This window comes from Phoca vitulina, unplaced genomic scaffold (genome assembly GCF_004348235.1).
Source record: "Phoca vitulina isolate PV1807 unplaced genomic scaffold, GSC_HSeal_1.0 scaffold45, whole genome shotgun sequence".
Taxonomy (NCBI): Eukaryota; Metazoa; Chordata; class Mammalia; order Carnivora; family Phocidae; genus Phoca; species Phoca vitulina.
In genome coordinates this window covers 2,959,541-2,970,883 of record NW_022589748.1, presented here as the reverse complement: position 1 = coordinate 2,970,883, position 11,343 = coordinate 2,959,541, and the positions used below count along the sequence as shown (strand labels likewise).

The 11,343-nt window shown below is 49.2% G+C and overlaps 1 protein-coding gene across 1 annotated transcript in view; it reads left to right on the top strand.

Moving 5' to 3' along the window:
- The window catches only part of TBL2 (transducin beta like 2), a 6,383-nt gene extending 1,963 nt beyond the window's left edge, over nucleotides 1-4,420 (top strand). Inside the window, exons 3-7 of the mRNA XM_032431046.1 lie at nucleotides 261-445; nucleotides 918-1,069; nucleotides 1,409-1,535; nucleotides 1,883-2,035; nucleotides 2,265-4,420. Coding sequence (XP_032286937.1) covers nucleotides 261-445; nucleotides 918-1,069; nucleotides 1,409-1,535; nucleotides 1,883-2,035; nucleotides 2,265-2,727 — 1,080 coding nt within the window. The 3' untranslated portion in view covers nucleotides 2,728-4,420. The remainder of the gene's footprint in view (nucleotides 1-260; nucleotides 446-917; nucleotides 1,070-1,408; nucleotides 1,536-1,882; nucleotides 2,036-2,264) is intronic.
- The last annotated feature ends 6,923 nt before the right edge of the window (nucleotides 4,421-11,343 follow it).

The following is an 11,343-nucleotide window of genomic DNA, read 5'->3' as shown; positions in this document are numbered from 1 at the left end:
GGCACGGCGGCCCCCGAAGAAGGGCCCCCACCCCCCCTACAAACCACTCAACCACCCCCCCCCCCCCCCCCCCCCGCAGACTATTTCTCATTAGTATTCTGTGCACATGACAGACTCTTCTGCCTCTGACCAAAATCAGTGGGGATGCCTCATCCTACCCCTCCTCCTCACACCCCATCAGCAGCTTGCCGTTAATCCAGGCAACAGACCCCATCTGCCCAAGGGGTCCCTGTTCATACTTCCTGCAACCCTTCCCTTAGAGCCACAGTGGGAACATATCTTGCATGGACTTTAGCAGCAATGGCAAGTACCTGGCCACCTGTGCAGATGATCGCACCGTCCGCATCTGGAGTACCAAGGACTTCCTGCAGCGGGAACATCGCAGCATGAGAGCCAATGTGGAGCTGGACCATGCCACCCTGGTGCGCTTCAGCCCTGACTGCAGGTGGGACTCAGCTTTGCCTGCAGAAGCCCAGCCCCAGGCTTATGTCCTTCCCATACCTGACTTGGAATAGCGAGGGGGGACCCTGGATCTCCCTGGGGGTGGCAGAAAGACTATCTGGACAGCTTGAGCAGTGCCTGGGGCTCCCTGGAGGTCTCTGCATTTTGCACAGCAGGGAAGCAGAGAGAGGAAGATGTGTTCCTACTTGGGAAGTACCAAAGTCTGGCTCCAGATTCATCTTGGAAGCTGTTATAATGGTTTTCTAAACTCTAGAGAGACATAGGAGGAGCCAAAGCTATGAGAGTCGTATCTTCTGAAGTGTATTAAGAGGTTTTGAACCAAGGGGTTAAGTTGCAGGGCTGGACTGGGGCATGAAGGAAGACCCATGATTTTCCTCAGAGCCTAGCATAGGAACTGGCACACATAGGCTTCCATGTCCAAACGAACGAGTGCCTTGTCTGGTACCTGTCTCTAGAGCCTTCATCGTCTGGCTGGCCAGTGGAGACACCCTTCGTGTCTTCAAGATGACCAAGCGAGAGGATGGGGGCTATACCTTCACAGCCAACCCAGAGGACTTTCCTAAAAAGCACAAGGCACCCATCATCAACATTGGCATTGCGGACACAGGTAAGAGGCATTCAGAGGGTGGAGCTTACCTAAGACTAGAAGAAGTAGCACCAGTTATTTGCTGAATGAGTTAATGCTGCCTGAGAGTTATGCTAACCCTAGTGTGACAAAGGGGCTCTGGCTCTGGGCTCCCCTGGAGTCCCAGAGCCACAGCAGGTCCCCAAGGGAGGCAGGTAAGACCCGCAGTCTTGAGCAAAATCCTTATCTGTGGGGACCCTTGGCTTAGGAGGGGAGCATGGATATTTGAGGCAGCAGAGGCCATTGTAAGTGTCTCCTTAGAGAATGACACTTGGTCAGGTTATTGACCTCAGTTCATGTCACCCTCCCCTCTCCTCTCAGGGAAGTTCATCATGACTGCTTCCAGTGACACGACTATCCTCATCTGGAATCTGAAAGGTCGTGTGCTGTCTACCATCAACACCAACCAGATGAACAATACCCATGCTGCTATCTCCCCCTGTAGCAGGTGAGGAAGGAAGGACTTGGCATCTGGGATGGGCAGAAGTTGTGGCCAGGGACAGAGCAGAGAGCCAGCTTCAAATAGTGGAAAGAGCATACGATGTGGAATCAGGACGCCTAGATCCAAGTCCTTAGTCTCTCTTCATCTATAGTTTTTAAAAGGCTGGGGTGGGCGTATTATGTATCTTATAGTGTGGTCATGAGGATGAACTGAGGTCCTGTGTATAAAAGCGGTTTTAAAAGGCACAGCGTTATTTACACATACGATTATTAACTTAGGAATGAGGTTTAGTGGGTTAGCAGAAATGAGATGCCCTTAAAATTAAATTGTAAAGGAACCTGGTTGTGTGGCAGGTTTGTGGCCTCGTGTGGCTTCACCCCAGATGTAAAAGTGTGGGAAGTCTGCTTTGGGAAAAAAAGCGAATTCCAGGAGGTTGTGCGAGCCTTTGAACTGAAGGGGCACTCTGCAGCCGTCCACTTCTTCGCTTTCTCCAATGACTCCCGCAGGTGAGTGCATCCTCTCTGACGTCTTACCCGTGGCTCTCAGCCCCTCTTGGCAACCGGGGCCCTTTTGCCTATCTCTGTAGCAGCTCTGCAGTGGGTAGAGTGCCTGGCCTTCAGCAGGAAGTAGGCCCAGCGGTGCAGTTGGCTTCCTAGCTGGAACCCCTCATACCGTCCCAGTGCCCTCCCCGCCCAGGGTGTGTTGGGGCTAGAGCCGTGATTTTCCATGCTGCAGGATGGCCTCGGTCTCCAAGGACGGTACGTGGAAACTGTGGGACACAGATGTGGAATACAAGAAGCAGCAGGATCCCTACTTGCTGAGGACAGGCTGCTTTGAAGAGGCGAGCACCATGCCATGTCGCCTGGCACTCTCCCCTGACGCCCAGGTCTTGGCCTTGGCCAGTGGCAGCAGTATTCATCTCTACAACACCCGGCGGGGTGAGAAGGAAGAGTGCTTTGAGCAGGTCCATGGGGAGTGTATCGCTGACTTGTCCTTTGACATCACCGGCCGGCTTCTGGCCTCCTGTGGGGACCGCGCAGTGCGGCTTTTCCACAACACCCCTGGCCACCGGGCAGTGGTGGAGGAAATGCAGGGCCTCCTGAAGCGGGCCTCCAACGAGAGCACCCGGCAGAGGCTGCAGCAGCAGCTGACCCAGGCCCAGGAGGCGCTGAGAAGCCTGGGTGCCTTGAAGAAATGACTCTGGGAGGGTCTGGCAGGAAGGGTCTGGCATGCTGCTGCCACCACGGCTGCCACTTTTCTTCCCAGGCACTCCCCAGCTGGAAACCTTTTGAAAGGCGTATTCTGATTTTCTCAGTGGTGGCTCCTCTCTCCCTTTTCCCCATTGAAACTATTCTTGCTTACTTTGATCTCTCTCTCTCTTCTTGCCGGTTGTGACTCCTGGCCTTACTTGACCTCCCAGTCTAATAACCAAGGTGCTTTTCTTTCTCCTGGGCCCAAGGGATGGAATCTGTCTTCACCAGGCACGGAGGGAAAGAGTAAATTGAAGAGAGAGAAGACATGGCCTTGACCTTGTGGCAACACACCCTCGTACCCAAAGGAGTTTGTAATTGTGGAGGCAAAACCTAGGGGACACCTGAGTACTAACCAGCAGTCTTGGCAGGGTTGGGAGCCTGGGATACCATCCAGTGACAGAACTGTGGTGGGGTGTCAGGGAAAGGCTAGTCTTAATCCAGGCGAAGCTCCTAACTCCATTGAAAAGGAATTAAGGGATTCCATTCTGTGCCTCAGTTTTTTTTTTATTTGAAAACGGAGAATGATTTTCTCTTGACCTGCTTATTACAAAGGTATTGTGAAGGTATGCACGTATAAAGTCCCTAGATTTGGAAGAAAAGTGGAAGAGAGTAGTAATATATGTTGTCTGTCGGCCAATCTCACTTACTAACTAACTACCGGGTAAAAGTGGGACTCAGTGTAGTTTCAAACTAAATTAAAAGGAAAGAAACACATCTCTCGGGAAGGCGAAGTTTCTGGAACTTGATCATACATGTTGTATCTGGTTCTGCTTTAAGTTGGGTAGAGGAATCATAGGAATCCAAGATTGGACTCCTGTCTTCAAGGTGATGTCCTCTTTGAGGGGATCTCTTTTCAGTTTGTCAGGCATTTCAGTGCCCGCTCTGTGCTCAGCACTGCACTAGGCACTGGAGATAAATACGAACAAGACATGATCGCTGCCATCAGAGATGGCTGGTGGGAGAGAGGGACATGTGGCTGTTAAGTGCTTTTTGCTAGTTAATTCATAGCTATAGACGCTGCTGTAAAAGTCAAGGCAAGAGAGAGGATTGAATCAGGACGTAGGTGATGGATTTGAAATTGAAGGGATAGAGTTGGTAAGAGATGAGGCATTTCGAAGTTCAAACGTTTTGGATTTGAGACTGCTTAAATGTGGGAGAAGGGAAATGAGGATCCAGGGAGACTTGAATCTTGGCAAAATGTATTCCTCTGAAATCACATTCTTGCTGTCTCTCTCCCTAAAATCAGGGCCTCCCCTAGACATCCCCAACTCATAAATGTTTGAACAAGGCACAACCTTGAAGTTACCCCTAATGACTCCCTTTTTCATTAATCCCTCCGGTATGCTCCCACTCCTACCATCCACTCCGTCAGAAAATTCTTTTGGTTAGACTCCACAGATTATATCCTGAATCTGCTTCTCTCCATCTTTTCTGTTACCATCCTGGTCCGAGCCACTGTCACCTACTGGACTGTGATAAGGTAGCTTCCTCACTGATCCCCCTGCTTCCTCTCGCCTCGTTAAGTCGCTCTCTACGTAGCAGAGTGATTTTTGAAAATGTAAACCAGATCACATTGTTCCCAAGCAAAAACTTTCCAGAGGCTTCCCATTGCACTTGGAATAAAATCCAAAATTCTCATCATAGCCTACAAGGTCCTATGTAATCTGGCTTCTTCCTTCCTCTGTGATCTCGTGACCGCTCTCCCAGCCACCCCAACCTTGCTGTTACGGATTTGACCAAGCCAAGTTCTGTCCTGCCTCAGACGGAAGCTGTGCTTGTGCGTTTCCCTCTGCTTGGAAGCCTTTTTCTTTTCTGTTGGCAGACTTGTCATGCTTGTCGTTATTCAGGTCTCCCTTTCAATTACACTTCAGAGAGAGCCTCCCTGACCACCCAGTCTGAAGTAGCCCTTTCCACCAATCATACCACACCTGTCACATTAGCTTACTTTATTTATTTTGTAGTGACCTAATGCTATCTGAAATCATCTTGTTTGGATATATGTTTGCTCCAGGGGTTTCGGCTGAAATGCTTATGGATGTCAAGGGGAAAATGCAAATGCATGCGTGGGGCCACAATGGCCTGGGTGTAAGATGGTGGAAAATGGGGGGAAACTGAAGTGATCTCTAGAGGGCAGGTGTCCGGGGTGAGGGGTAGGGGTGGCTGCTACTTATTATTCAGGAATCCAGCAGAAGTTGCTTGTTTGAGAGAAGCTAGAAGTTGGCGATTTATTATAAAAACAAAAATTAAACACTGGACCAAACAGAACACTAACGTGGGCCAGATGCCGCCCACCAATCTCTCATTGGCAGCTTCTGAATTGTTCATTAAGCTACAGAAATGTGAGCTCCACAGGGGCAGAATCTTTGTCTTATTTGCTCTGTATCCCCAAGCACAATACCAGGGACAGAGTAAGCACTCGATAAATATTGAAGTCAAATCGAGGGGGCAGTTAGCAGACATTTTGATACCCTCTGTGTGCATCATCCCACTCAATTTCCATTGTGGTTTTATGCTCTTGATAACAGACTTCGGTTAATAACTCTATGCACATGGGTCCCGGTGAACAGTTGCTTTCAGGTTGTCAGAAAAATGAAGCTAAAACACTTCTTTGGATATCTGTTTGGCTCTGGCTTTCCTCTCACTGTGTATCCGGGAGGCAAGTGACCGTAGTATGTTGAGTTACTGAAGTCAGACGTCTTTGGCTTCAGGTTTGGCCGGGTCACTTAACTGACTTGAGACCTTGAGCAGATGGATCACTGGGCGTCTGAGTTTGTTTCCTCCTCTGTAAAATGGGAATAAATCCTGTTCTGAGGGCCTTGCAGGGCCGTGAGTATCTAATGAGACGAGTGAAGCCCTACAAAAAAGTCGTCACAGACTTCCTGAGGACACCGCTCCTCTCACTAATGTCGAGGCTGCTTCGCTTGTCAGCATGGAGAAGGTACCTGGATATTAACCTAGAGCAGAGGCCGCCGCGTGTTTTTGATTAAAGCTCTGTGTGTGTGAAGGCAGCATTAACATTTTAGTATTACTATCTCAACTTCTGTGGGTTTGCAGTTTTTCAAAATAAAAGGCCGGGGATATATTTTCAATGGTGGTATATAGCCTATTTTTATCAGTCATCAAAAATAGAACACAATACTTAAACCACAAAGGTGCACATTTAAAGCCCTATTGATAGTCTTGGTCAATTTCCATCAAAGTAAGAAGGCTTCTCCTATTCAAGATTGTCCTGTAATTGGAGATTACAGGTGGTGAGTAGGAAACACATACTGTCGTGATGAGTCATCAGTGATAGTAGATTATCTCAGGTTAGATAGACTGAACATTGCCCCAAATTGGCCACAGATCTAGTAACGTAATAATTTGGGGGTTCATGTACTTCTCTACACAATTCCAGAGGCGTCTTCTTGGCGAGCATGGCTTGGTTTCACACCCAGCTCTTCAGGCAGAGGCGTGCTGATGGGCACAGGTTGGCACTGCAGGATCGGCCACAGCAACCAAAGGCATGATTCCTACACGCAATTCCAGTGTGTCTTCTAAGCTTGTCAGGGCATTTCCAAATCTCCATTTCGGGGCGCTTGGAAAATGAGTGTGGTTTCCATTTTCCGCACGCACACCTGATTTGAGTCCATCCGCGTTTTCTTGATCATGTTAGTAGCGGCTAACTTGAGTGCTAAGCATTTAATCCCCACCAACCCACTATTGTTTTTGCCTCAGCTGTTCTCCCAGCAACCGCATCTTAATTTTTGTTTGGTGAACTACACTTCCCTGACTCTTAATCCACGATCCACATGACTTAGAGGAGAGAGACTGAAACCCTTCATGGTGGGCATATAACCAATCATCAGGTCCCTGGACTTTGCCAGATCTTTAGAAAAGTGATAGCTTTAATTTTCTGTGGGGATTGCTTGGTAAGTAGGATGTAGGCTTATTACAATGGGTAGTCCTGCCCAAGAAGGAAAGCTAACACAGGGAAGCAGAGACCGCGTGCTGAGGATGCTGGTGAGGCTGCTGGATCCAGACACACCTGAGGTGTTTGCCACTGGACTTGTCAGTTATAAGAACCAATAAATTCCTATTTATGATAAAGTCTGTTTGAATTGGGATATTCTTACTAGCAATTGAAAGGCCTTAACATCAGTATTATTAGAGAGTTCAAGTAAATTGCCCAAGGCACGTAATAATTGGCACACTCCAATATTTCAGTTGAGGCCTATCTGGTACATACCTTTAGCCATCAGGCACATCCCCAACATTTGTAAAAGCCAGAGGCAGGAATACAAATGGAGACCCATGCGCCATGTCTTAATATTTCAAGGTTAAAAAAAATCAAGCTGAGCCCACATACGTTCCATCCTCCTAACCGCGACATAACATTCTGGAAGGCCAAGTTTGAACTGAGAATTCCCAGAGTCAGGTCTGTGCCACAGTGTGGTGTCATAGCTGGCCATCCTGTGGTCTAGGCCTCTTCTCTTCCCACCTGGTTCTTTCCCACATTACAAGGGAAACCCCAGCACACACCTCCCAAGTGTCACCATATTGCAAACCACCACTTCTTGGCCACCCAGCACTTGGGCCTTAGGGTGTGCACCATGGGGCAGCACCGTCTTTGTGAAAATGGCCCCAGGGGAAAGGCTCCTCCCGTAGGCCTCGGAGGCAGGCTTGGGTCATTTTGGACAGGGATTCCAAGGTCTAAGATGGGTACCTGAACTTGTCTGGTAGGTGAGGGGGGGACACAAGCGCTGGGTGTCCCCATTTCCTTGGTCCTGCAAATCCTGTGCCTCATGGAGAGGGACATAGCCGGAGGAGCCAGGACAGTTCCCCCAGAAGGAGTCCTCTTGGCCCACATCTAACATTTACCTTGTTAACCACACTTGATTTTTTGCCTGCAGTTTCAAGTTCACTAACCTAAGCCAAGCTCTCCTTAACCCATCAGAAATGAAATACAGTGAGTATTGTGAGTTCGCAGGGTTCAGCCAAGTATGTCTGAGAGTTCTTCTAGAAGTTCTGGATATGTGGAAACAGCCTTGCATATTAACCGGTATCTGGATCCTGATTACTGCCTCTCCAGTCTCACCTTCAAGTTCTTCCAAGTATCCCACAGAGTAGCTGCAGCCAGGGCACCCATATGGAAGCCATTCACACCTTGATCATTCCTCCGTCACGCCCCAGGATCAAGCTGACAGGTTAGGAAGGAAGCCCAGGCAGGGTGGGGGTGCTGAGCACCCCAGCTTTCTCTAATAAACTGATGGAGCTTTCCCTCCTCTTGTTGTGGATGCTCTCTTTACAACATGGGTACTCAGCTTCTGGCTTAAACGTCTCAAACTGCTCACTGGCTGGTAGCATAGGCTAGCTAATCGAGTAGGATTTTCTGTTTGCTTTTGTAAAAATCTCAGTTAAATGTATCAAATATCCTGTTTTACCCTCAAATCCCTTCCTTTAAATTTTTTGTCTTCCTCTAGAGGCACCTTTCTGCCACAGCTGAAACAGGTCAGAATAATGGGTACCATTCCCAGAGTACCACTTCCAGTCCAGACACCGTTCTCCGTGCTGTGCTGGTAACAGCTCAGTCCACCCTCCCAGCAGCTCTGAGATACGTACACTTAGAACGTCCATATCACAAGCATTGCCAGAGTCGCCGAGGAGGCGTGTGGCTGAGCTGGGATTCAAATCCATGGAGTCTGTGTCCAGAGCTCATGTTCTTGGTTCCCAGCCTGTGGCAGGTGTCAGAATCACCCAGGACCTGGGTACAAATACCAAGTCCCAGGTCCTATCCTGCTTCGGCAGGCCTGGGCCTCTGTGTTCTTTATTAGCTCCCAGGGGATTCAGATACCAAAGCATGGGAGGCCCTGCACTGTGCTCTTCTGCCTTGATTTGGAATATTCTTCATAGGCTACTGCCCTGCCTGAGGGCGTGTCCTGTTCCTACAGGGGAGTGTTTCCTTGCTTGTGCTCAGCGGAGGAAAAGCTGCAGTTCACCAGCCAGGGGCCCTCTTGGGCTATCCCATTCCCTCCTTGGCCCCAGAAATCCTCCGGCTCATGTCCCTGGCCACATGGGCGTGACCTCAACTCCCTCAGGAGTTCCTCTTTGGAGACTGCTTTCCTCCCATTACCTCAGACTAACTTAATGGCCCCTGATTGTTTTCACAAGCCTTAACGTTCCTCTGTCTCTGCCCCACGTTGTGTTGCCATGTGCTCGGATTATCTGGAGGACAGGAGGACCTGTCTGCTTGATTTCGGCATTTTAACAGCCTAACAGAGAGCCAGTCAGCTGAATAAAAGAACTTCTACCTCCCTGGAACCTTCCCCCATTGTCCCCAGGGCCTCAGGATCCCTGAGCACGTTCTGGACACCTCCCTTCAGAAGGGGCCTTTCCCACAGCTGACCCAGGGATAGGGGAGCCTTTAACCAGCCTGTGGTTTGGGGCACCACATCCTTCAAACTCCCAGAACCTGAGGCTGCTTTAAGAGGAGGGTTGGGAATAGAGCTTGGCTTGTAGGGTTTTAAACCACACAATACACAGAGAGATTCAGACGGAGTTCTCATCCTAATGGCTTGCTGGTACCTCCCAGGGACTTCTCTCTTCCTTCTCTTCACCTCAGCCCCACACTCATTTTGACCACTTTGCCAGGGGCAGTGGGGTCTTCCCACTGCCTGCACCCAGCCCCTCGGGAGCATCCAGGAAACCAGCTCCTTCGTCTGCCGTCTTTCTGTGATACTTCAAGCCCAGGATAGTGTCTTGTGCATGGATGTGTTTTCCTAATTATAGCTACTCCAGTAAAGGCATGTTTCAGAGGCTAATATCTTGGGAAAAGGTGCATAAAGTTTTAGTCCTGTGTTGTCTGTTTTCCACAATGAATGTGCACTTTTATGAAACCAGTAAGACTTATCACATGATACGTTGCAAGTATTCACAATAACCTCTCATCACATAATTTTCGCATTCATTTCACAGCAGCTCTTGTGAGGTAGCAATGATTCCATATTGCAGATGGATAAACAGGTTTGTTGAGGTTAAGCAAGTAAGAATTCAGCCCTGGGACAGAGTCCAGAGTTCAAGCTTGTTCTTGGTGTCACCCCCCACTGCCTCCGACCTTGCCATCCAGAGGCAAGTTCCTTGAGGGCAGGGACTTTGTAGTCTTAGGAGCCTAATTTGCACCTCCTATTCTTAGTGCACCCATGCAAGTGAGCACACAGTTGGCATTTCATATTTGTTGGCTAACGTGATGATGAACACATACACTTAGTGCTCAACAGTTAATGAGCCCACTATGGCCTCCACTTACCCCCTCCACTGTGCAACCATGCTGCTAATAGAAATCATTCCATTACTTTCTGGGATGACAACATCTTGTGAGTTCACACCCGAGGGTGATTCTCCCAGGGGCTAATTGCTACTGAGCAAGGAGATCGTAAAGCTCCAGCACCAGAAAGCCAAATCCTGGGGTTCAGAAGCTGTAGCCACCCTGAGCACTTTCCAGGATTTTAGTTCACCTCCATCACATCCAGACAATTTGAATTCAAAGCACTAGCTACCAAAAAGACTTCATGTCCATGTAGTAAGGGTGGGGTGGGGGTAGCTGCAATCCACCAGACCCCTCAGACATGCTTGCTCTGCTGGTCTCTCTAAGACTTTTAGGATCCCTGGAACCCACCACCATTGTCTCCTCCTGTATTGATTCTGAATCAGCTGATGGGAGCAAGGGTGGGGCCCGTTAGTCACCGGCGACAAAACATCCAGAGGCCAGGGTGATGTGGCAAGATTCAGCAACCCACCCCCTGGTGCTTGCTGGACAGCATCATCACTTTTCCCTTGCCCACTAAAAGGTCCCCCTTCCCATTTGCTATCGTGTCTTTCAGATCCAGTGATTGATCATATCTTAAATGAGTGCTAAGTCCTCTGGTACCTTGGCATTTACAGGTTGTAAAATGATGGTCAGGCTGGGACAGGGATGTGTACACAAACCATCCCCATACAGCCAGTGGGTTTGACGGCCTGGACAAGTTTCAGTGGTTTGGGGAGCCCAGAGGCAGGAGAAACAGCAACCATCACAACAAACCCAAAGTGAAAGAGAAATTGATGATGTTGCTGGTGATGATGACTGGTCTCTGGTCCCCGGGTGGGTATGTCACCCTAACAAGGTGGCCTCTGCCCTCCCTACCTCTAAACCTTTTGTGATCTGGAGCCCAGGGCACCAGGGCTCCAAATCACAATTGAATTTCTTGGTGTGCCACACCCCAAATTTGTCCACTGTGGCAGAGGTCACTGTTGCTCACCAACATCCATGCTTCTCCTCTTTCTCCTACAAGGTTAGACAATTACCAGGCTCTCTTGCAACTAGGTGACATCATGTGATGAGTCCTGAAATGTGTGCAGAAGCCATCTGTTGAGTCTGGGACTACCCCTCGAAACTGTCCTGTGGTTCTCTGTGTTCTCTCTTCTCTTTCCTGCTAGCTGTGAGCAGAGGATTCACTGGAGACCACTGAGGCTGTAGATGGATGAGTCAGTAGATGAGGGGAACCTGAGCCCCTGAACGACTCTGTGGAGTGGGTCCTCCCTGA